Consider the following 23,569-nt stretch of genomic DNA (forward strand, 5'->3'; position numbering starts at 1 on the left):
GAGATCGGAGGCCTTCGGGGGACTCCACAAGGTCCTGAACCAGGACCTGGACCTCACAACTGAGGAACGTCAACTAGAGGAGCCGCCTGGAAAGGAGCGTCCGTGCAATCACCGACCTCCTGCCTGAATGATTGTACCTGCTGCGATTGACGCGAACAATAGAATTTCCACATGTGCCTGCGCCGCCCCCTGGTGGGGGGAACATGCACACTGACTTTAATGGGCGACGCTTTTGGTGTGAATTGGGGGTAAGACAGAACTGAAGTCTCTCTGGACCAGGAAACTGGTGTAGCATTCATGCTAACACTTTTAGCAGAAGCAGCAACAGCAGTGGTTCTTCAGCGGTCTCCTTGATCCCAGATTGTTGAGAAGCTGCAGCTAACAGCAGCAGCAGGAGCAGCAGCAGTAGAAGCTCCTCCCCCTCAGTGAACGTGCTGTTTACGCTCGATCGATAAATCAATATACACGCTGTCCATGGAACGATTGCCATTACCGCCGACGCAGAGACATGTTTACACTGCACAGAAGAAGAAAAAAAAAAAAGCTGGTGGGACTGAAAATGGGACGGTGTTAGCTTTAGCGCTGTTAGCTTTGGTGCAGCCTAGTGTGAAATCAGCCAAACAGTCTGAGATGTTTCTGGAAGATTTGATTATTCTCATGTCATATCAGTATGTGGATGTGACGCAGAGCATTGAGACACAAGTTGGCTCTGGGAGTCTTTCAGTGGTTAGCCAGAAGGCCATTAGCTTAGCATTAAGACTAAAGAAGCAGTGAAAAGTGCTTCTCCTCCGCGACCGCCTCGCTTTTTACGTCCTTCAAGAACATTTTTGAGGTTTTGGCGAAGCTCCGGTTTTAGCAGGACGCTGTGAACAGCTGTGTGTTCTTAGTGGTGCTTGTATAATAAAGTGTCTCTCTGAAACAACACCCGAGATTTTGTGTTTCCAACCTCTGTGTGTGACTCTAACATGTTTGGAGATGCAAACTATCTGCCTGTGTCTCTTTGTTTTGCTTTGTTTTTTTTTCCCAAAAAAAGAAAATTGAGGTCTTCAAGAACAACAAATCCATATTTTTCAATTTTGAGATTGTCGCCTTCCCTCATCTTCAAATCTCAGAGATCACAAATGTGTCGACGCAAAACAATACAACTCTAGAACCCCCCCACTCCCCTTCCCCCCACCAACCCACCGCCCGCTACAACATCGTGTTTGTCGGCTGCGTGAAGGTCGCCCAGCTGATTGGATGAGCTTCTCAGTGGCGGATGTGGGCAACACTTTTATTTACTTTGCTCCTCAGCTTTTATTGCTCAGCCGCTGGGCAATAAAAGCCGAGGTGAGAGTAGCAGCGAATCGGCTGAATTATTAAACAGGCTCCTGAGGGGGCGGAGCCACGGGGGTGGAGCCTTGGCAGCCCAGCGGTGAGAAGATTCTGCATCCCTGCAGTCAATCAACGACCCAAGCTGTTAGCTTGACGTTGTTTTCCCTCTCTCTGATAACTGGAGGGGGAAAAAATATTGAGCCGGCCGTCACTTCCTGTTTTGGAGGAAGCCGTTTCCCCGCCTCCTTCGGCCCCCCCGCCCGCTGCACCAGTTAGGGTACGACAATCAGTTCTGGACGGTTGTGCCTCCTGGACAGTTTCCATGAAGTGAAGCGTCGCAGCGGGACCTTGTTAGCTTGCTAGCTAACGAACCGGGAAGTGTTGCCACCGCCGCCGCCGCGCTCGGCTGGACTGATCCGAGCCAAGACGAGACTCTGCAGGTTCCATCCGTTAAGCGTTCACAGGGTCGGCGCCGCCACCCGATGCTAATTATTTTTCCCACTGCTCTCAGCGACCGCAGCAGCTGAACAGAGGTGACAACGAGAGAGGAGGAGGTGAGGCTGGAGGGTGGAGGAGGAGGGGTCAGAGGTCAGGGGCGGGGTTGTGTTGGGGGCCGGTCAAACGCTGCTAATTTGCTTGAAGTCAAACTGGATGCCACTGGAGTCCCTCTGCAGCTCCGAGCAGCCGCCACTGACGGGAAGGTCAGTGAGGCGGCGAGGAGGTGGAGGAAGAGGAGGAGGAGGAGGAAGAGGCGGAGGAGGAGGAGAGGGAGGAGGAGGAGGAGGAGGAGGAAGAGGCAGAGGAGGAGGAGGGGGAAGAGGAGGAAGAGGCGGAGGAGGAGGAGGAGGGGGTGGTGGAGGTAGAGGAGGAGGAGAAGGAGTGACGAAGAGTCCCAGCGGATCTTATCAGCTCCACCTTCCACATCCCTCTTCTTCCTCCTCCTCCTCCTCACCACCACGACATGCTGCAGCTTCTTTCACAACCTGAGGACAGCGTGTGTGTGTGTGTGTGTGTGTGTGTGTGTGTGTGTGTGTGTGTGTGTGTGTGTGTGTGTCTCACCCCCGCTCCCCTCCTTCCAGGACATGAAGTCGGCGCCACAACAACAACAACAACACCAAAAACTTGCCAGCGCTCATTAAAGGCGGAGGCAGCTGCCGCCGCCGCTCGCTGCCCTCTGCTGGCGTCCTCCGGGACGGCGGCGCTTCGAGTGGCAGCGGGTAGCAGATGGCCACGCCGCCGCGGCGACAACAGGTGTCAGAAGGCGCCACGGCAGCGCAGTGCGGTGCAAGGCAGTAGGCTGGGGCCTCCTGGTGGTGTTGCAGTCCTGCACATTGGTCTTCGTCTCCAGACCGAGCTGTTTGATTCGAGAAACAAACTTGAATTGAAGAACCATTGAGCTAACTAGTGAGCTCACCGTTGAGCTAACTAGCGAGCTAGCTAAGCCTCAGCCATGGCCGTGAATAAAGCATGAAGTGGAATCCGGCTGCACGGCCCGGCAGGTTGGACTCTGGAGGCTCAGTTCCATTTCTCTTGCCCCCACTGTATTGGGGTCAAAGGTCAAAGGTGACCTGGAATGACAGATTTTCCACCAGAGGCGCTGGTGCAAACACTTTTCTTGGGGGTGGTGGGGGGGTGTGAGTCTGACATCATCAGCTATTATTGAGACAGTGACAACGTCCACCTGGAGGCTCGTTGGTGCAGTTGCAGCTCAGAAGGGAACCTTGGTGTTGTTGACTCAGTTGCTACCTGTCTGTCTGTTGACTGACTGTCTGTCTGTTGACAGCTGAGGAAGTGTGTGTGTGGTCACACAGACAGTCAGTCAGTCTGTCTGTCCGTTGACTAACTGTCTGTTGACTGACTATCTGTCTGTTGACTGACTGTCTGTCTGTTGACAGACTGACTGACTGACTGACTGTCTGTCTGTTGACTGACTGTCTGTTGACTGACTGACTGACTGACTGACTGTCTGTTGACTGTCTGTCTGTTGACAGACTGACTGACTGACTGTCTGTCTGTTGACTGTCTGTTGACTGACTGTCTGACTGACTATCTGTCGGTTGACTGACTGACTGTCTGTCTGTTGACTGTCTGTTGACTGACTGTCTGACGGACTATCTGTCGGTTGACTGACTGTCTGTCTGTTGACTGACTGTCTGTTGACTGACTGACTGACTGACTGACTGTCTGTCTGTCTGTTGAGTATCTGTCTGTTGACTGACTGACTGTCTGTCGGTTGTTCTCTGCTGCTGTGACGGTTGGGGGGAATCTGTCGGGCAGCGTCTTTGTTTGCCTGTGTGTAGAAGTTGTGGTGATTAACAACAATCAGCGGCGTCCTGGACTGAAGGCGGAGCCTCTGCTTCTTTTATTCATGGGCAGCGGCAACGGCGGCGCTGACCGCCGCTTGAGTGCCAGCCCGTAATGAACTCCCTGCTGACTGCAGGCCAGCGGCGGCGTGCAGCGTCGCCATGGCAACACCCTGCAGACTGCGTCCCAGAATTCCCTCCTCCTCCTCCTCCTCCTCCTCCGCCTCCTCTACCACCTCCCCTTTCACCTCCTCCTCTCCTCCCTCCCCCCTCTTCCCACTCCTCCTCCTCCTCCACTTTTTCCACCTCCAACTACTCTTCTAACACCTCCCCTTCATCCTCCTCCTCCTCCTCCTCCTCCTCTTCCTGCTCCTCCTTGTCTTCCTACTCCTCCACTTTTCCCACCTCCTGCTCCTCTTCTAACACCTCCCCTTCATCCTCCTCCTCCTCTCCTTCCCCTGTCTTAACTGTCTAACTGTGCAGCTGCTGAATACAGATGCATTCGCTCCCTCCCTCCCCCCAGGGTGAAGCGGAGAGGGGAGGTGGGGGGTGGGGGGAGGGAGGAGGAGGAGGGGGGGGGGTGATTTGCATGGCACCATTGATTTCCTGGCAGCGCGGCTCGTCCGCCGTGTCAGTCATCTCCTCTTTCAGCTCTTAATTAAATCCCTGGCCGACTTCTGCTGGAATTTCTGATGTGACGGTCGATAGGGTCCAAAGATCCGTGGGGGGGGGCTGGAGGGGGGAGGGGGGCGGCGGGAGGGAGTCATACTTCAACAGGCCACTTTCCTCCTGCTGCCGCGTCACATGATCATCGTCTGACTGCTGATGAAGGTGGAGCCACCTGCTTCAGAGGCGGCGGCACCGAGAGTTCAGCAGCGTAATGAGGAAATCAGTCATTCACTGATTCACTGATTCACTGATTCACTGATTCACATTCAGATTCAGACTTTATTGATCTCTATTGTTTCCCTCCTGAACCGTCTTTTCCTCCAGTCAACAAACAAACAAACAAACTGGCCGTGTGTGTGTGTGTGTGTGTGTGTGTGTGTGTGTGTGTGTGTGTGTGTGTGTGTGTGTGTGTGTGTTCCACAGGCGGTGACGGCCAGCCAGACGCCCTGCCGCCAGTGCAGGGAACCCTGCCGCACTTCCTGCAGGAGCCGGCCGACGCCTACATCGTCAGGAGCAACCCGGTCAAGCTGCGCTGCCGAGCCGCTCCGGCCCTGCAGATCTTCTTCAAGTGCAACGGCGAGTGGGTGCACCAGAGCCAGCACCTCTCCCAGGAGCACAAGGACCTGGACACGGGTAAGCACCGCCCCCGGATAAGCCTACACCCAACTCCACCCTAAACGGTCCAACAACAGACACTTGATCACATTCGCAGATGACAAAGTTGTTTGGAAGGCTCCACATTCCCACATTCACTCCACCAGTTCCCTCCAGTGTTCCCTCCAGTGTTCCCTCCCAGTAACCAGTGTTCCCTCCAGTGTTCCCTCCAGTGTTTCCTCCAGTGTTTCCTCCAGTGTTCCCTCCAGTGTTTCCTCCAGTGTTCCTGACAGTGTTCCCTCCAGTGTGTCCTCCAGTGTTTCCTCCAGTGTTCCTGACAGTGTTCCTGACAGTGTTCCCTCCAGTGTTCCCTCCAGTGTGTCCTCCAGTGTTTCCTCCAGTGTTCCTGACAGTGTTCCTGACAGTGTTCCCTCTCAGTAACCAGTGTTTCCTCCAGTGTTGCTGACAGTGTTCCCTCTCAGTAACCAGTGTTCCCTCCAGTGTTCCCTCCAGTGTTTCCTCCAGTGTTCCCTCCAGTGTTCCCTCCAGTATTTCCTCCAGTGTTTCCTCCAGTGTTCCCTCTCAGTAACCAGTGTTTCCTCCAGTGTTCCCTCTCAGTAACCAGTGTTTCCTCCAGTGTTTCCTCCAGTGTTCCCTCCAGTGTTCCCTCCAGTATTTCCTCCAGTGTTTCCTCCAGTGTTCCCTCTCAGTAACCAGTGTTTCCTCCAGTGTTTCCTCCAGGGTTCCCTCCAGTGTTCCCTCCAGTATTTCCTCCAGTGTTTCCTCCAGTGTTCCCTCCCAGTAACCAGTGCTTCCTCCAGTGTTTCCTCCAGTGTTTCCTCCAGTGTTTCCTCCAGTGTTCCTGACAGTGTTCCCTCCAGTGTTCCCTCTCAGTAACCAGTGTTTCCTCCAGTGTTTTATTTCAGTGGTCAGTTTTCCAGTCTGTCTCTCCTTCATCCTGGTGGTTTCCATGGCAACAGGAGAGTAAACACTGGTGCCTGAGTATGTGCAGTGGAAGTTGAGAGTGGAGAGGGCGGCTCTGCGTGTGTGGAAACACTGGAAGTGGATGAAAAAATGAAAAGGAGACACAACTGGTTCACCTTCACAAAAGTGTGGCTTTTCAACACCTTCACATTTATTCAGCTCTGTCTGTGTGTGTGTGTGTGTGTGTGTGTGTGCGTGCGTGTGTGTGTGTGTAAGCCTGGCTGCCAATCCATGTGCGGTATGTTCACGTGTTTGCAGGAGACTTAATGTGCATCAGTCAGTGTGTTGTGTGTTCAGCCAACTGGATGTGTGTTTAGTGTATTAGTGCGTGTGTGTGTGTGTGTGTGTGTGTGTGTGTGAGAGAGAGAGAGAGTTGTGTGTCCCTCTGTATTATCAGGTTCTAGTTGTTTGCACGTCTTTACACTGTGTTTACAGTGTGCAAGTGTAATTAGGAGGTGTGTGAACATTGTGTATTAATCGATGTGTGTGTGTGTGTGTGTCTGTGTGTGTGTGTGTGTGTGTGTGTGTGTGTGTGTGTGTGTGTGCTCTAAAGCTAGGATTGACGCTATCATCCCCGGGTGGGCGGGGTCTGCTTTGGGGACCAGTGAATGAGTCTGGCTGCAGGGGGAGAGTCATCTCCGAGAGTGACCCCTGGTGGCCGGTGACAATACATCCATCCCTTCTGAAACACTAAAACACTTCAAGGCAGTTGTGGGATTTTGTCCCTTTGCCATCAGCTGTGCCAACTTGTGCCTCATTGTGAATATTTGAATTTGCTGTTTGCACATAAATCCAACTACTGCCAAATATTTGCTGCTTGCTGGCTGCTGCTCCCAGTGTTTCCCCCAATGCTTTGCTTCCTCCAGTGTTTCCTCCAGTGCTTCCTCCAGTGCTTCCTCCAGTGCTTCCTCCAGTGTTTCCTCCACTGCTTCCTCCAGCGCTTCCTCCAGTGTTTCCTCAGTGTTTCCTCCAGTGCTTCCTCCAGCGCTTCCTCCAGTGCTTCCTCCTGTGTTTCCTCCAGTGCTTCCTCCAATGTTTCCTCCAGTGTTTCCTCCAGGGTTTCCTCCAGGGTTTCCTCCAGTCCTTCCAGTGCTTCTAAAAGACAGGACCTACAGTATATCAAATGAAGGTCCTGGTCCTGCTGCTGCCTTTGAGTTTTTCCAAGCTTTTCCCACTTTCACACCAACAGTACCGAGTGACGTGCGCGCGTGTGTTTTTGTGCACCACAGCGCTGAGATCAGCGAGTGTAGCCCTGGATTATTATCCCCGCTAATTCTGCTGATCTGGTGCAGGAGCAGTGTCAGCCACTCCTGGAGAACTGATGCATCACTAATCCTGTAAGAGCCATCAGTCGCTGACACGCTGCTGCTACACGTTCCCAAGTATCGATCAAAGACTGTGAGCCGTCTGAGGCCATTTCCCTCTTTAACCAGTCGGAACTCTGCCTTCCAGCCCGACATGACCTCTGTGACCCCGGCCTGATTGAACCAGAACTAATCACAGGCGGAGCTCTGTAGCCATGATGTCGCTAGCGATACTCCTTTATGTTCCCTTCCTTCCTTGCCTCCTTCCAGCCTTTAAATCAGGAATTTCGCCCACTAGGGGGAGCCTGACTCTGATTCTTGTTCTCCGCTTTATCTTTTCTGCAACTTGCATCAACTTCCTGTTTGGAAGTTGATGTCCCAAGGCTCCTCTACTTCCTGTTTGTCCCAGTGTTCCTCTCCATGTTTTTTGTTCATCACCACCACATTTTTTTCGTCTCCTCCTTTTTCTTCTGTTTCTCACTGTGTGAGCCACAACACTGCCCCCTGCAGTTCTAGGCAGGCACCGCTCTGGTTCACAGTGTCCAGCTATATGACCTGGCCTGAGAGAAAATCATCTTTGTGCGTTCAGCTGAATTCAGATGTTTTCTCCAAACAGACACAACGCAAGACATTTCATCCACTTCCAGCAGCGGCCTGGAGGGGGCTCCACCCGGATCAGATGTGCAGAAACCTGCAGTGTGTGTCGTGGTGTGTTGGTTGACTTTAGGAGTTGCGTTTCTAAATAATGAAGCAGATTTGTGTCTCCTGCACGTGTCTCAGGGCTGAAGGTGCGTGAGGTGATGATCAACGTGTCCCGCCAGCAGGTGGAGGACTTCCACGGCCCCGAGGACTTCTGGTGCCTCTGTGTGGCCTGGAGCCACCTGGGAACCTCCAAGAGCCGCAAGGCCGCTGTCCGCATCGCCTGTGAGTGCTGCGTCCCGCCGTCAACTGCTTGGCCCTTGTCCACTCAGTGGAGCCCCCTGCTGGCCCAGATTTTCCATTTTTGTTTAGAGAATCCTCCGATAGCTTCTTTCGGCGTCGCCTCGGTGTGAAACGAATGCGATTCATCAGCGCTGAACTGATCAATCGGAGCCGTTTGATCAGGCTCAGACCCGACGGGCTCCTCGCAGCAGGGGGCGCCGGGATCCAACGCGGCTGTCAGAGGCTGTTACGATCAGGGAACCTCGGCCGAGTCACGACTGCTGCTGCTGTCTGCCGGGGAGTCGCCTCAAGAATCGCAAAGTGAACAAAGTCAACACGAGTTCAGCTCCTGCTGTGTTAGCGTAGCTGGCGCTGACCCAACCTATGCCCCGCCCCCTTCTCTCTGCAGACCTGAGGAAGAACTTTGAGCAGGACCCCCAAGGGAAGGAAGCGCCAATCAACGGGATGATCGTGCTGCACTGTCGCCCCCCGGAGGGAGTTCCTGTGGCGGAGGTACGTACGTGGCTCCTCCCTCCGGCTGTGCTCTGGCTCCTCCCACTGGGCCTGACCGTTGACGGGGTTATCAAAGCAGCACCAGACGAGCTGAGAGGTTTCAACCTCACCTTGTTTCTCCTGCTGCTTGATTTGTGATGGTACAGTGTGTACAATTCTGCCATCGAGTGGTCAGATCCTAGATTGCAGCGCTCAGTCGCTCACCCTCCCTCTCCTGAGCTTGCCAGTGAACTACTACACAAACCTGGATGCCTTGTCCACCTTCTTCTTCATTGGTTTATGTGATGCGAGCTGGATTGTCCACACCAGGCTTCCTTAGAAGCTCACTGGGAGCAACTCCTTGCTGTGTATATTCTTATACATGAAGAACTGTTCTATGGATAGGAAAACTAAATCACTTTTATTGTACTGTGACTATGCACTTTTATCAGCAGTATTTTATCTATTGCCAATATAAAATTCATAAATCAGGCCTAATTTTACACACTGGGTTGTGTAGAAAAATCAGTTTGACATGATTGGCTCTAACAGAGAGCTAGCTTTGCTGTCACTGACACGGCGCCCCATGCTGGCCTGCTGTGGCAACAAGCGATTGTCCGATGTGATGAGTTTGTTGCCTTCCATTTTTGGTGATCCGATTATTCCCGCACTGGTTGCGCCCCCTGCTGGCTGCTGACACCGTGTGTCCCCCCCTAACCGCCTCCAGGTGGAGTGGCTGAAGAACGAGGAGGCGCTGAGCCCACTGGCGGACGGCAACATCGACACGCGGGCCGACCACAACCTCATCATCAGCGAGGCGCGCCTCTCCGACTCGGGCAACTACAGCTGCCTGGCCAGCAACATCGTGGCCAGGAGACGCAGCGCCACCGCCGCCATCGTCGTCTTCGGTGAGGCCGCTGACCACCTCACCCACCCCACCCCACCCCACCCCACCCTACCCTCTAACTCCGCCCACCTCCCCCCCAGTCAACGGCGGCTGGTCCCTGTGGACAGAGTGGTCCGCCTGCAGCGTGCCGTGTGGGCGGGGCATCCAGAGGAGGTCGCGCACCTGCACCAACCCGGCGCCTCTCAACGGCGGCGCGTTCTGCGAGGGCATGTCGGTGCAGAAGATCGCCTGCAGCGCCCCCTGTCCAGGTGGGTCCCGCGCACACCCACTCCCCGACCCCACCGCCATTGGCCAGCTGACAGGCTACTGAGTGTGCTCTCTGTGCGTGCGTGCGTGTGCCTGCGCCGCAGTCGACGGCGGCTGGGATGAGTGGAGTGACTGGAGCGCCTGCAGCGTCCAGTGTGAACGGCTGCGGCGCCGCGCCTGTGGCTCCCCGCCGCCGAGGCACCAGGGCAGGATGTGCGAGGGCGGCGGCGAGGTCAGCGAGAGCTGCACCGGCGGCCTGTGCGCCCGGGGTAAGGTACCGCCTCCTGCTGGCAGACGCCACCGCCGTCACCGCCACACTGTCTGCTAAATAGCAGTTGTTGCATGCCGCCAGTGGGGGGCGTCATTGCTCCCCCTGGTGCTGAGTCATGTCTGTGTCATGTTCATGTTTGATTTGATTTGATTTATTGATTTATTTTGAACATGTAAAGGAGGAAAGAGAATAAAAGAAAACAAAACCAAAACACACAAAATAAAAAAACAACAAAAAAAACTGTCATTTGTGTATTTCTTGTTTTATTTTGAAATCCGTCTTTCTTTAGTTTTACTTCCTGTGTTTACTTCCTGACGTGTCTCACCTGTGTTCCCTGCCCAGTGTAGAAATAGTCCTTGTCTCTTTGTCTTTGTGGGGTCAGTTTGCTGTCCCCGCCTGTCGCTTGTCGCTTGTCGCCTGTCGCCTGTCGCCTGTCTCCTGTCGCCTGTCATCTGTCGCCTGTCGCCTGTCACTTGTCACTTCAGGTTTTCAGGTCTTTTGGGGTTTTTATTGGTTCCTGTCTTGAGTTTCTTACTGAAGTGCGTTGCTGCCACCATAGACAACAAAACAGGGCTCAGTTTCATGTTATAACGTGAAACTATCACGTTTTTACGTGAAATTTTTCACTTAAAAACATGAAACTGTCATGTTATCTTGTGATGATTTTCATGCAAACGCGCTTATATCAACTGAAGTTGATTGAAAAGGAAGCCACAATAGGACAGCAATTCAAAGGACTTTTGGGTTGTAGAAATCTAGTTGAATCTAGCTCTATAATCTGTGTACGAATACAATGAAGCACCGCCCCCGTCATCTGTTCTAATTACTACGTAGCGCTTTGCTGCCACACTAGAAAAAAAGCAGGGCTCAGTAGTGGCTGGCAGTGACCTCTGAACTCACTCCATCTTCACCCCCCCACCCCCACTCACCTCAGGCCTGGACGAGGGCACTGCCGCCAGAGGGGAGGTGGTGCTCTACACGGGGCTGGGGGCCGGGCTGGTGGCCATGGCCGGGCTGGTGGCGGCCGTCCTGCTGTACAGGAGGAGCCACAGCGAGTACGGCGTGGACGCCATCGACTCCTCGGCGCTGGCGGGAGGCTTCCAGTCCTTCAGCTTCAAGACCAACAGACAAGGTGTCTCACTTTATCTTTCTTCATATAAATAATGACCTTGACTCTGGGCAACACGGTGGCGCAGTGGTCGTGGGTTCCATTCCAGGCTTGGGACCTTCCTGTGTGGAGTTTGCATGTTCTCCCAGTGTCTCCTGGATTCTCCAGGTTCTCTCCAGGTTCTCCAAGTGCCTGCTGGGTTCTCCAGGTTCTCCATGTGTCTGCTGGGTTCTCTCCAACTTCTCTCCAGGTTCTCCAAGTGTCTGCTGGGTTCTCCAGGTTCTCCAGTGTCTGCTGGGTTCTCTCCAGGGGTTCACCAGGTTCTTTCCAAGTTCTCCCAGTGTCTGCTGGGTTCTCCAGGTTCTCCAAGTGTCTGCTGGGTTATCCAGGTTCTCCAGTGTCTGCTGGGTTCTCTCCAGGTTCTCCATGTTTCTATTGGGTTCTCCAGGTTCTCCAAGTGCCTGCTGGGTTCTCTCCAGGTTCTCCCAGTGTCTGCTGGGTTCTCCAGGTTCTCCATGTGTCTGCTGGGTTCTCTCCAAGTTCTCTCCAGGTTCTCCAAGTGTCTGCTGGGTTCTCCAGGTTCTCCAGTGTCTGCTGGGTTCTCTCCAGGGGTTCACCAGGTTCTTTCCAAGTTCTCCAAGTGTCTGCTGGGTTCTCCAGGTTCTCCAGTGTCTGCTGGGTTCTCTCCAGGTTCTCCATGTTTCTATTGGGTTCTCCAGGTTCTCCCAGTGTCTGCTGGGTTCTCTCCAAGTTCTCTCCAGGTTCTCCATGTGTCTGCTGGGTTCTCTCCAGGTTCTCCAGCTTCCACCCACAGTCCAAAACCCACAACCTAGCAGTCCCACTAGCCCACTGAACTGACCCCTCTTGCCTCCCCCAAGGCAACCCGCTGCTGCTGAGCTCGTCCGTGCCTCCCGACCTGACGGTGGGCGGGGCCTACAGCACACCGCTGTGCTTCCAGGACACCACGGCCAAGGAGCTCTTCGACGCCCTGCCGGACATCAAGATGAAAGTGCAGAGCTCCTTCATGGTGTCGCTGGGCGTGGCCGAGCAGGTCCAGTTCCCCCACCACCGCTTGGAATTCTGCAGCTCGGCCGACAGCCACAGGGGGGAGCTGCTCACCCTCGGCGGAGCACAGCAGCGCCTCAGGACCAGCGGCGTCTTCGGCCACCAAGGCGGACGTCTGGTGGCGCCACACACAGGTGAGTGTCGGAAGCTCCGCCTCCCTCTGTTGAGACCAAACGCTTCCACAATGAGGAAAGGAGAAACAGCACCACTGGTGTGTGTGTGTGTGTGTGTGCGTGCGTGCGTGCGTGTGTGTCAGGGGTGGGCCTGCTGGTGCCTCAGGGAGCCGTGGCTGAGGACTCGTCCTGGGAGATGTACATGGTCATCAATGAGGGCGGGGCCAGGTGAGCTCACGCTGACTGCATTTTTTCAACTGCAGCATCATGGTGAGACAATGGAGGATCTCACATGGCCTGACTGTGTGTGTGTGTGTGTGTGTGTGTGTGTGTGTGTGTGTGTGTGTGTGTGCAGTATCCGGGCACTGGACGGCTGTGGGATCCTGCTGGGGCCCGAGGTGACCTACGGCCCGCCGGGTCTGGACCTCCTGGGCCCCGTGGCCCTGAGCATCGCTCACTGCGCCCAGCTGGAGGCTGACAACTGGAGCATCCAACTGAGGAGGAGAGCAGCCGACAGCAGGTGGGAGGTGAGAGACAGAGACACACACACACACACACACACACACAATCAGACAATTGTGCTCACAACTTTGCAAGTGAAAGAGAGAGAGAGAAAGAGAGAGGGAGAGGTAGAGAGAGAGAGACCCACCGGCGCCGTCCATTCTTTGAACTCTATGATTTCATGTTGTCAGGTGAGATGGGATGTTTGTGTGTTTTGGCCGGGTTGAGTCAGCTGAGAGGCTGCTGGCTGTAGGCCCGACTGGCTGACAGGACGCCCGGCCGGCCTGGAAGAAGACTCTCAAAAGTAAAACCTGGGCAAAATTAAAATCTAAGAACTTTTAGATCAAAGCTCATCAAAGAAGACAACTGTGATCAAAGGAAAGATCAAAGAGAGGTGACACAATAAAACCAGAGAGGGGGGATGAGGGGGGCCACGCTTGGCCCGGGTCAAGTGTGGAAGCCGGAGGTAGAAAGAATAAGGAAGCAATCGCAGGAAAGATGCCTAACAAAGGCAGAAGGCAGAGCCGCAGGAAGCGGCGCCAAGCGGGCAGGAAGCGGCGGACGGTGGTCAGGCGGGGGAGGAGGACCAGCCGCATGCGCAGCGTGGCACGCCGCCCCATGGCCACGCCCACCGACATGGAAGGCAGCTGAGCCTCAGTTCAGTGGGAAAGAAAAACAGATGTCAGGAATCAAATCTGAACAAAAAAACTGAATCAGAAAAACAGCTTGGCTGAGAAAGTGGATCCATGTTCAAGAGGAAAAATAAATATTCTTACCAGAACCAAAGCCCTGATCCTGAAGGTGGCGGTAAAGAGGAAGAAATAAAAGGCAAAGATGGGTGGATGGATGTTGGCTCGACCCACCACAACCAGGGACTGCACTCAGCAGTGCTGGTGGACTCTGGCCTCTATAATGCAATGGCACTTTGTTGTTGTTTTTTAAATAAAAGCCAATAACTAAGAAGGTGCATTGTGGGTCTCGGCTATGTGTGGGTGTGGTTTCTGTCATTGGTTGGGGGGGAAACCACAGACGAGCAAATACCTGACTCGCTGGGTTGGGATTAAGGTTAGCGTGAGCCAATGAGAGGCCAGTGGGTGTGGCCGTGCCTCAGCTGGATATGGATCAGTCATGTTTGATAAGAACTGGATAGCAGACTGGCAGCACAGCAACCTTGACCTGGTCAATTGCAGTCCCATTGTAGACTGCAATAGGATGATACAGGATGACCTTTCACCTGAAACATGGTTCATAATCTTTATATGACTTAATATTTCTAAAATAGAATATTTCAAAGGCCAGAAAAGACTTTGATATTGCCAGCGTGACATCACACTGTAACATGCTGCTGTGTCTCGGCTTGTTCTGATTGGCTGATGCGTCCTGATGGTGTAGTACAACCTTTCTTCCATTACTTTATATTCATTCATTCATTCATTCATCTTCCATACCCGCTTCCTCCTGAGCTCAGGGTCACGGTGGTCTGCTGGGTGAAGGCAGGGTGGCACCCTGGACCAGTGCCCAGTTCACCGCAGGGCGGCACCCTGGACCAGTGGCCAGCTCACTGCAGGGCGGCACCCTGGACCAGTGGCCAGTGCACCGCAGGGCCACAAAGAAACAAACAAGCATTCACACTCACATGCACACCTATGGAGAATGTTCAATTGACCTCACATGCATGTCTTTGGAGTGTGGGAGGAAGCCAGAGAACCCAGCAATTCAGGCTCTGCATCCTTGGAAGGCTGCATTTTGAAAGGAAGTTGCGTCATAGCACTGCTCCTCCCAATTCCCAGAAGTCTGAAGGACGCTCCAAATGCGTACTGGGAATGCACCCTACTGTTAGCCCATTCCAAGGCTACACCGCTACTATCCTTCACCTCCTTCTGTATCCCAGGATGCTTTGTGTGCTGCTGCAAAGCATCCTGGGATTCTGGGAAGTCATCTGAAATTAGCGCCATCTACTGGCAAAGACACAACGTATAAATTTAAGTATTACATTTCACATCAAATATTCAGTTTTTAACGTAGGGTTTTTACTTATTTGATCATCCAATGCCATCGTTAGATGGCAAACCAATGGTTAGCTTGATGCTATGAAAACGTCACTTCCGGGGTTGGCCAGCAGGAGGGAATGACGGTGACGCAACCAGAAAGTACGCAGAAGGCTAGACCGTCCCGTGTGGTTACGGGGAGGCGGGGTTTGGTCCGTCCTTCTAGGCCGGGTCATCGAAGAACGCTTCCTTCAAAGGGAGGACACTCGGTTTGAAGGGTGCAGACCCTGAATTGCGACACAGCAAGGGAGGACATGCAGACTCCACACAGAGAGGTCCCAGGCCTGGAATCAAACCCACGACCTTCTTGCTGTGAGGCTGCAGCGCTCACCACTGCGCCACCCTGTCGCCCTTACTTTACATTTATAACAAATAAATATCCACTTAAATCCTACAATGTAATCTTCTATCCTGTAGATATTCAATAGGAGCTCTTTGTATACAGGAACTACCCAGAACATTAGAATATCCTGAAGAGGTTGCAGTATTTCTGCAATTCAACTTAAAAGGTGAATGTGACATATTATATAAAGGAATAATATGAAAATCAATATATTTCAAATTTTTATTTCTTTGGATTTTGCTGATCAGGTCTTGCAGCTTAAAAAAAAACTCACATTTTATAATAATTTTCAGAGTTTGTGGTTTTTTGTGGTTTTAATAAGCTGAAAATCTTAATCAGCAAAATTACAACAAGGAACTGCTTGAGATGTCAGTTTGCGTGGAATGGATCAATAAAATGTGTTGCTTTCATCTTTTGTGTTAAATTCATTCATTCATTCATTCATTCATTCATCTTCTATACCCGCTTATTGCAATTCAGGGTCCTGGGGGTCTGCTGGAGCCTCTCCCAGCTGTCATAGGGTGAAGGCAGGGTGACACCCTGGACAAGTCGCCAGTTCATTGCAGGGCCACATAGAGACAAACAACCATTCACACTCACATGCACACCTAGGGACAATTTAGAGTGTTCAATTGACCTCACATGCATGTTTTTGGAGTGTGGGAGGAAGCCGGAGAACCTGGAGAGAACCCAGCAGACACAGGGAGAACATGCAAACTCCACACAGAAAGATCCCAGGCCCAGAATCGAACCCACAACCTTCTTGCTGTGAGCTTTTATGTTAAATTGCCAAAATAAAACAACTTTTACGTGATATTCTAATTGTTCGGGTACTTCCTGTATGTAGCCGGCCGTGGGGCTCAGGTCTGCTGGTTGCGCCCCCTGCAGCTTAATGAGCATTGTTGGCCCCGATAGGCCAATTATTGGCCAATGCCTTCCCCCTGCATTGAAAAAAATAATTGAGCTGGAGTTGGAAAGATATTTTTTAATTGCTAAATAACGCAAATTTTTAAAATAAAATAAAAATCTGTAAATCTGTTGAACAAAAGAAAAACTTTATTCTGCCGCTGACTGGTTGAGGTCTCCTTCCTTTTATGTTTTTTTTTGGGGGGTTGTAAACAAAAAAGGGTATCTTTTAAGGTGCATACTGCCACCTACTGTAGCGGAGTGTGTAGCATGCGCTGTATTACATTACTTTATATTCTTAGCAAAAATAAAAAAGATATCCGTACAGCTTTGTACATATTAGATTATATTGTAGGATTAAAGGCTTTCTCCCCAAAAACTCCCAATTACACCAATTTATGTTGAGGCATCACTTTATTATTATTATCAATAATAATAATAATAATAATAATAATAATAATAAGAAGAAGAAGAAGAAGAATACATTTTATTTAAAAGCACCTTTCAAAACTCTCAAGGACTCTCATCTGTACAAACAGAAGCAATAAAACACATAAAAGCACATTAGATTGGATTGATGTGCGAGTGGGCATTAACTGCCGACACTTTGAGAACTCTGAGGACTCGACAAACAAAAAGCCCACTGTTGACGGGACGGTCAGGTCCAGTCTGGTCTAAAATTCTACCTCTGCATTCCTTTACCTTCTACTCTTGAGCAAAACATTTTGAGATATTGCGTAAAAGAAAACCGCCCAAAAAATGAAAGACAAAGCACATAAAGGAACGAGGAGATGAAGGGTCCATCAAAGTGCAGCCAGGACATCAAAGCAAAGATCAAAGGGGCCGGACCAAATATAAAGAAATGCAGGCTGAGGGAAAGTACACTTGGCTGAGGTCAAGTGTGAATAAAAGGAAAGGAAGGAAGGAAGGAAGGAAGGAAGGAAGGAGAGAAGGAAAAGGACAACAAAGGAAAGTAAAGGAATCTGAGAAAGATGGCAAGGGCTCGAAGGAGTAGCTCCAGGAAGAGATACGGTAGGAGGAGGAGGAGAAGGAGGAGGAGGAGAGTCCTCGGGAGGAGGAGGAGAGTCAGACGCATCGCGAGACGCAGGGGAGGAAGAAGGAGGAGGACCAGGACCAGGAGAAGGAGGAGAAGGAGGGTCAGGAGGAGAACCATGAGGTTGAGGAGGAGGAGAAGGAGGAGAAGGAGGACGAGAAGGAGAAGCAGGAGTAGTGTCTCAGCAACCTGATCACCTGATGGCAACAAAGACCGGCCCACCCGTGTTCCCCCAACCCCCTGCCTAAGAACCAACAAGAAAAAATAAAAGGAAGCAACAAAAAGAAGAAAATGAGCCCCGTAACAGGAGGAAGAATCCCAAAAACGGAGAAAAAAAGAAGACAAAAAACAAGAGAAGATGGAAGATTCCTCTTCTGACCTTTCCGCAAAAACACAACTTGGCCTGTGGGTGGCAGCGCTCCACCCCTGAAGCCATTCCAAAGCCTTCCCGGCTATGGGAAGCAAAGAAACCGTCGCGAGTCTCCACGGAAGCTGGATCCGTCCACTGGCCAGGCGCTGCAGGATGTCGCCACCTGGAGGAGTGGTGTCCACATTGCAACGACTGGGACGCCAGCTGTAGTCGCGCTTCGACAAACCCAAAGCAAGCACAGGACATTTGTGTGACTGTAACTCACTGCTGCTGTCACAAATAAAAAATTTGTTTTGTTTCTTGAGTGCTGCTGTCGTGGTGTTTGTGTCACTAGAGGGTGGTGTGGGGTCACTGAGGTTTGAACAGGAAGTGAACAGGAAGTGGTTCCTGTTGGGCATTTGTGTCCTGGACATGCTAATGTTGCGGCTCCTCCTGCCTCCTGTAGGAGGTGATGTCTGTGGAGGAGGAGTCCATGTCCTGCTACTGCCTGATGGACTCCAGCACCTGCCACCTGCTGCTGGACCGGCCGGGCTCCTACGCCCTGGTGGGCGAGCCTCTGACGCAGGCCGCCGGCAAGAGGCTGAGGCTGTTGGCGTTTGGCAGTGCAGAGTCGGACGGCGCCCTCTACAGCCTGCGGGTGTACTGCGTGGACGACACACCGCACGCCTTCCAGGTGAGCAGGTGCCGCCCCAATGCAGCACTTGACCCCGCCCACATTCCCCACCCTGACCTCCACACTGGACCCAACCTTGGATTCGAACGGGATGAAACTAAACTAAAGTCAAACTACAAATATTTTGAATAAAACAAACTGATCAACTACACGTTAGTTTGTATTTAGAATTTCCAAAACACACACACACCGAGAGCGTGCATCGACTAATAGTCATTAGTGATTCTCTCTCTCTCTCTCCCTCTCTCTGTCTCCCTCCCTCTCTCTCCCTCTCTCTCTGTCTCCCTCCCTCTCTCTCTCCCTCCCTCTCTCTCCCTCTCTCTACCCCTCTCTGTCTCCCTCCCTCTCTCTCCCTCTCTTCCTCTCTCACTTCCTCTCTTCCTCTCTCTCTCTCTTCCTCTCTCCTCCTCCCTCCCTCTCTCTCTCCCTCTCTCTCTTCCCCTCCCCTCTCACCATCTCTCTCTCTTCCTCTCTCTACCTCTCTCTCCCTCTCTCTCTTCCTCCCTCCCTCTCTCCCTCTATCTTCTACCTCTCCCTCTCTCTCTCTTCCTCCCTCCCTCCCTCTTCCTCTCTCTCCCTCTATCTTCTACCTCTCCCTCTCTCTCTTCCTCCCTCCCTCTCTCTATCTTCTACCCCTCCCTCTCTCTTCCTCTCTCTCACTTCCTCTCTTCCTCTCTCTCTTCCTCTCTCCCCCTCCCTCTCTCTCTCTTACCCTCCCCTCTCACCATCCCTCTCTCTACCTCTCGCTCCCTCTCTCTCTTCCTCTCTCTCTTCCTCCCTCTCTCTCTCTTCCTCTCCCTCTCTCCCTCTCTTCCTCCCTCCCTCTCTCTCCCTCTCTCTCTCTCCCTTATCTTCTCCCCCTCCCTCCCTCTCTCTCTCCCTCTCTCTCTTCCCCTCCCCTCTCACCATCTCTCTCTCTTCCTCTCTCTACCTCTCTCTCCCTCTCTCTCTTCCTCCCTCCCTCTCTCCCTCTATCTTCTACCTCTCCCTCTCTCTCTTCCTCCCTCCCTCTCTCTATCTTCTACCCCTCCCTCTCTCTTCCTCTCTCTCACTTCCTGTCTTCCTCTCTCTCTTCCTCTCTCCCCCTCCCTCTCTCTCTCTTACCCTCCCCTCTCACCATCCCTCTCTCTACCTCTCGCTCCCTCTCTCTCTTCCTCTCTCTCTATCTCTCTCTCTCTCTCTTCCTCTCTCTCTCTCTCTGTCTCCCTCTCTTCCTCTCCCTCACTCTCTCTCTCTCTCTCTCTCTCCCTCTCTCTCTCTCACAGGCTGTAGTATCAGCGGAGACCAGCAGGGGGGGCCGGCTCCTCGAGGAGCCAAAGACGTTGCCTTTCCGAGCGAATGCCTTCAGCCTGCAGGTGTCCATCCAGGACCTGCCGCACTTCCTGTGGAGCATCAAACCCTTCACCACATGTCAGGTAAGCACTTCCTGAAGGTCCCTCAGGACCGCCTGCAGCAGGAGGATTCACCGCCCCCCATCAAAGCGGCGGGGGTTGAGCCGTCAGCAGGCCGTCCTCGGGAGCCCCGCCCACCCTGCAGTGGCGAGGGCGAGCTGAGGTCAAGGACGTGCTGCTGCTAATTAATGATACATCAAACGGAACTGGTCCACATTCCAGCATCTGCTCCAGAGAAGAGCGCCTCCTGCTGTCACCACCACTGTAGTGGCCTGAGATGACGAGCATCTGTTCAAGGAGGTGGAGCCCCCTGGTGGCTGCTCCTTCTTTACATTTCCCATATCGTGTTTATCATTGTAGGAGGAGATATCGCTTTTATTTTGCGAAAAACTGTCATGGAAACACAGTTCCTTATATGGGGTCAGGAGGTCATGTCCAAGCCAAGTCTGTGACCCTTGCCCCCCCTCCCCCCCCCCCACCACCAGGAGCTCCCCTTCTCCCAGGTGTGGTGCAGTAACCAGCAGCCCCTGCACTGTGCCTTCACCCTGGAGAGATGCGGCGCCGCCGCCGCCACGCAGCTCTCCTGCAAGATCAGCGTGCGACAGGTCAAAGGTCAGGAACAGATGCTGCAGGTCTACACCGCCGTGGCCGAGGTGAGCGTCTCCCTGGAGCGACGGTTTTGATGGTTTTAGCCACGTCCTCTGTCCTCACACCGACCACCACTGTCCGTCGCTTGTCTTTGGCTGCAGACCAGGAAGGAGTCGCTGCCCTTCCTGGCGCAGCAGCAGGTCGACGGCTGCACCGCAGCGGCGGCGGCGGCAGCGCAGCAACACACAGGCGCCACGGCCCTCAAGATCCCGCCCTCCATCCGCCAGAGGATCTGCGCCACCTTCGACACGGCCGAGGACTGGCAGCTGCTGGCCCGCATGCTGCACCTGGACCGGTGAGCCAGACACCCGTGATGTCACTTCCTGCCTTGGCTCCGCCTTCTGCTGTAGCATTCGTGGCTCTGACACTCCCCTGATGTGACCCCTAGGCCACAGTTTCCCCTTCCTGGTGAGGCAGTGACGTGCTGCCCCCTGCTGGCAGTTAATGATACAAATGCCACAGTCACTGCTCAGACGTATCTGAGTTGATTGTATTAAAACTACCACTAACTGACTGAATAGATAAACAAACCTTTGACCTTTGGTATATCACACTCTTTTAACTAAAATGTTTCAGACTATTAATATCATTTTTAGGGGCGACACGGTGGCGCAGTGGTTAGCGCTGCCGCCTCACAGCAAGAAGGTCGGGGGCCCAGGTCCGGGGCCCGGACCTGGGACCTTTCTGTGTGGAGTTTGCATGTTCTTCCTGTGTCTGCGTGGGTTCTCTCCGGGTTCTCCGGCTTCCTCCCACACTCCAAAAACATGCATGTGAGGTCAATTGAAGACTCTAAATTGTCCGTAGGTGTGCATGTGAGTGTGAATGGTTGTCTGTTTCTATGTGGCCCTGCGATGAACTGGCGACTTGTCCAGGGTGTCACCCTGCCTTCGCCCTAAGACAGCTGGGATAGGCTCCAGCAGACCCCTGTGACCCTGAGCTCGGGACTAAGCGGGTATGGAAAATGAATGAATGAATATCATTTTTTCAAGTTCAGAGGGCCGGATTAAAAAGCTGAACGGGCATATGGCCCCCGGGCCGTAGTTTGCACCATGCTTGACCTAGAAAGTAACTTCCATCCCTCCCCCTGGAGGCCGGTTGCAGTACTACACTCAAGCTCCTCCTCCATGATAGCAGAAGAGAAGAAGAACCTCCAAAAGAGGAGAGTTGTCATCAGGCCACCTCAATGGTTGCTCGTTGACCCGGTCTCCTTGGCTCCTCCCCCTCAGGAACCTGGGCTACTTCGCCAAGCAGCCGAGTCCCTCGGCGCTCATCCTCAGCCTGTGGGAGGCTCGCCACCACGACTCCGCCCACCACCACGATTCCACCCACCACCTGGACTCTCTGGCCAGCGCCTTGGAGGAGATCGGCAAGATCCAGCCCAGAGGGACACCTGAGGGCCACCGCCAGCAGCCCGAGTGGGACCCCCAGGACCACACGCGAGCCGACGCTCCGGCCAATCGGATGGAGGAGGAGGAGTCGGCGCCCGAGTACGACGGCTGAGCAGCGGCGGCGCCAAACAGCTGAGGCGTGAAAGCTGTGACAGTCGACGGCACGGCGGCGGAGCTCTGGAGGGTCAGCGAGCTGTTCTGCCCGGAGACGACCGTTGACAATTCGGCCAATCACAGCAGGGAGCAGCGACTGCTGCTGATGCCCCCTGTCTGCAGAACCTGGAAGTGCAGGAGTGACTGTAAATCTGTGACGTGTTGGTCGACCCCTGTGTGTGTGTGTGTGTGTGTGTGTGTGTGTGTGTGTGGACAATACGCTGTTGACTCCCTTCAGCCTGGAAGCAAAACACATGAACTGAGCTGCTTCCGAACACACACACACACACACACACACACAAACCTGTTCTGGTTGCTATGAAATGAAATTTAAATGTCATTTGTTCACTGCAGCAAGAGATAGAAAGTGGCCGTTGCAGTGTCTCGGCTGGGGGGTGAGGGGGGGCAGGAAGCTGTGACACATCACTTCCTGTCGCAGCAGCTTCAGCCGTCTTATCATCCACTCCCTGCCGCCAACAGCCGCCGCATACGCCTCATATCAGAGCACAACACATCCAAACTGCTGCTCCCAATGGCAGCAGCAGCAGCAGCAGCAGCAGCGGCAGCAGCAGCAGCAGGCTGATGACTGGAAGGAACAACTGATGGAGGAACTATGGCACACTTTCACTCTCAGTCAACTAAAACAAACTCTGGTTATGCTGTTAGAATGAGTCGCATAGATGGAGATTAAATAAGTTATAGATTGAATTGAATTGAATTGAATTTGATGGATTTGGATCAGTTTGAATAAATGCAGCGGCCACCTGGCACAACATGAGATGCACTTACTGAAAAGGTTTTAAAAGATCATGAGAATTATAAAAGCTGCTGAATGTATCATATAAATAAACACATAATTGTATTAAAAACTTCCTCTCACTGCCTACAACTGTGAGGCAGCGGAACATCATGTGACTGAGCCGAGTGAGGATTCCTATTGGCTGGTGCTGCTGACCAACAGGAACAACTCCTCTTCCCCCTCCTCCTCCTTTCTGCTGCAATCATTCTTCACCCCTGAACCCCGACAACACAGATTTCCTTCTTTTCTCTCCTTCTTTTTAATTCTCTCCATTCTTTACACGGCCGCCAGCCAGAAAAGCAGGAAATTGGCTTTTTTTTCTGATTCTTTGGTGCCTTTTTGGCTGTTGTTTTTTTTTTTTTAGTTTTATTTTATTTTATTTTGAGACATTAAGAATGAGTTGCGTGTTTTTCACTGAGGCCTCTTTTGCTCCGCTGTCACACACACGCAAACACACACACTGACTGGTAACCGTTCCTCTGGCTCTCCTGGCTTCACAGCGCCTCCACCACCGCCACCACCACATCCACCATTCTCCTCGTGCCTTGTCTGACTCTGCTGTAAAACGATGAATGTTGTTAAAAGTGCAGACGGGAGAGGGGGGTGTAGAGATAAAGTGATAAAAGGTCACTTGAATTGTGGAGACTTTGGATGTTTTTCTGTACATTAAAAAAAATTGCAGTGTATATGCAGCCTTTTTTTGAGAAATAAATGTACAGCTAAAAAGAGTTTTTGGAGTCCAAGTCTTTGCTAAATGCAAAATATTCTCATTAATGTTCGCACACAGGAAAGACTCTTTTTTTCCCTGCCATCTCATACTTATCATTACACACACACACACACACACACACACACACACACATACACACATCTGTGACCTCACAACCCCCTGTGGCTGCATATCTGCATGCTGCAGACAGCTGACACTAAACGGCAGACGGAGGCGGAGCTGCTGCGGTGTCTGGAGTCTTCAGGTAGCCAATCAGGAGGAAGCACTGCATTCA

General features: G+C 52.6%; 1 protein-coding gene across 2 annotated transcripts in view; it reads left to right on the top strand.

Annotated features, from left to right (window-relative positions):
* LOC142887798 (netrin receptor UNC5D-like) overlaps nucleotides 1–22,780 on the top strand; it is a 29,074-nt gene extending 6,294 nt beyond the window's left edge. The window contains exons 2-17 of one of the 2 annotated variants that reach the window (XM_076025656.1): nucleotides 4,710–4,919; nucleotides 7,949–8,092; nucleotides 8,273–8,410; nucleotides 8,499–8,602; nucleotides 9,309–9,489; nucleotides 9,569–9,736; nucleotides 9,839–10,003; nucleotides 10,940–11,137; nucleotides 11,992–12,312; nucleotides 12,435–12,519; nucleotides 12,647–12,818; nucleotides 17,959–18,186; nucleotides 19,452–19,601; nucleotides 20,063–20,230; nucleotides 20,327–20,520; nucleotides 21,452–22,780. In XM_076025656.1, coding sequence (XP_075881771.1) covers nucleotides 4,710–4,919; nucleotides 7,949–8,092; nucleotides 8,273–8,410; nucleotides 8,499–8,602; nucleotides 9,309–9,489; nucleotides 9,569–9,736; nucleotides 9,839–10,003; nucleotides 10,940–11,137; nucleotides 11,992–12,312; nucleotides 12,435–12,519; nucleotides 12,647–12,818; nucleotides 17,959–18,186; nucleotides 19,452–19,601; nucleotides 20,063–20,230; nucleotides 20,327–20,520; nucleotides 21,452–21,725 — 2,900 coding nt within the window. In that variant the 3' untranslated portion in view covers nucleotides 21,726–22,780. The remainder of the gene's footprint in view (nucleotides 1–4,709; nucleotides 4,920–7,948; nucleotides 8,093–8,272; nucleotides 8,411–8,498; nucleotides 8,603–9,308; nucleotides 9,490–9,568; nucleotides 9,737–9,838; nucleotides 10,004–10,939; nucleotides 11,138–11,991; nucleotides 12,313–12,434; nucleotides 12,520–12,646; nucleotides 12,819–17,958; nucleotides 18,187–19,451; nucleotides 19,602–20,062; nucleotides 20,231–20,326; nucleotides 20,521–21,451) is intronic. The other variant, XM_076025657.1, reaches the window with a different exon arrangement.
* Nucleotides 22,781–23,569: the final 789 nt, after the last annotated feature.

The sequence above is a fragment of the Nelusetta ayraudi genome, unplaced genomic scaffold (genome assembly GCF_046127955.1).
Source record: "Nelusetta ayraudi isolate G7.1 ecotype Tasmania unplaced genomic scaffold, CSIRO-AGI_Nayr_v1 ptg000018l, whole genome shotgun sequence".
Taxonomy (NCBI): Eukaryota; Metazoa; Chordata; class Actinopteri; order Tetraodontiformes; family Monacanthidae; genus Nelusetta; species Nelusetta ayraudi.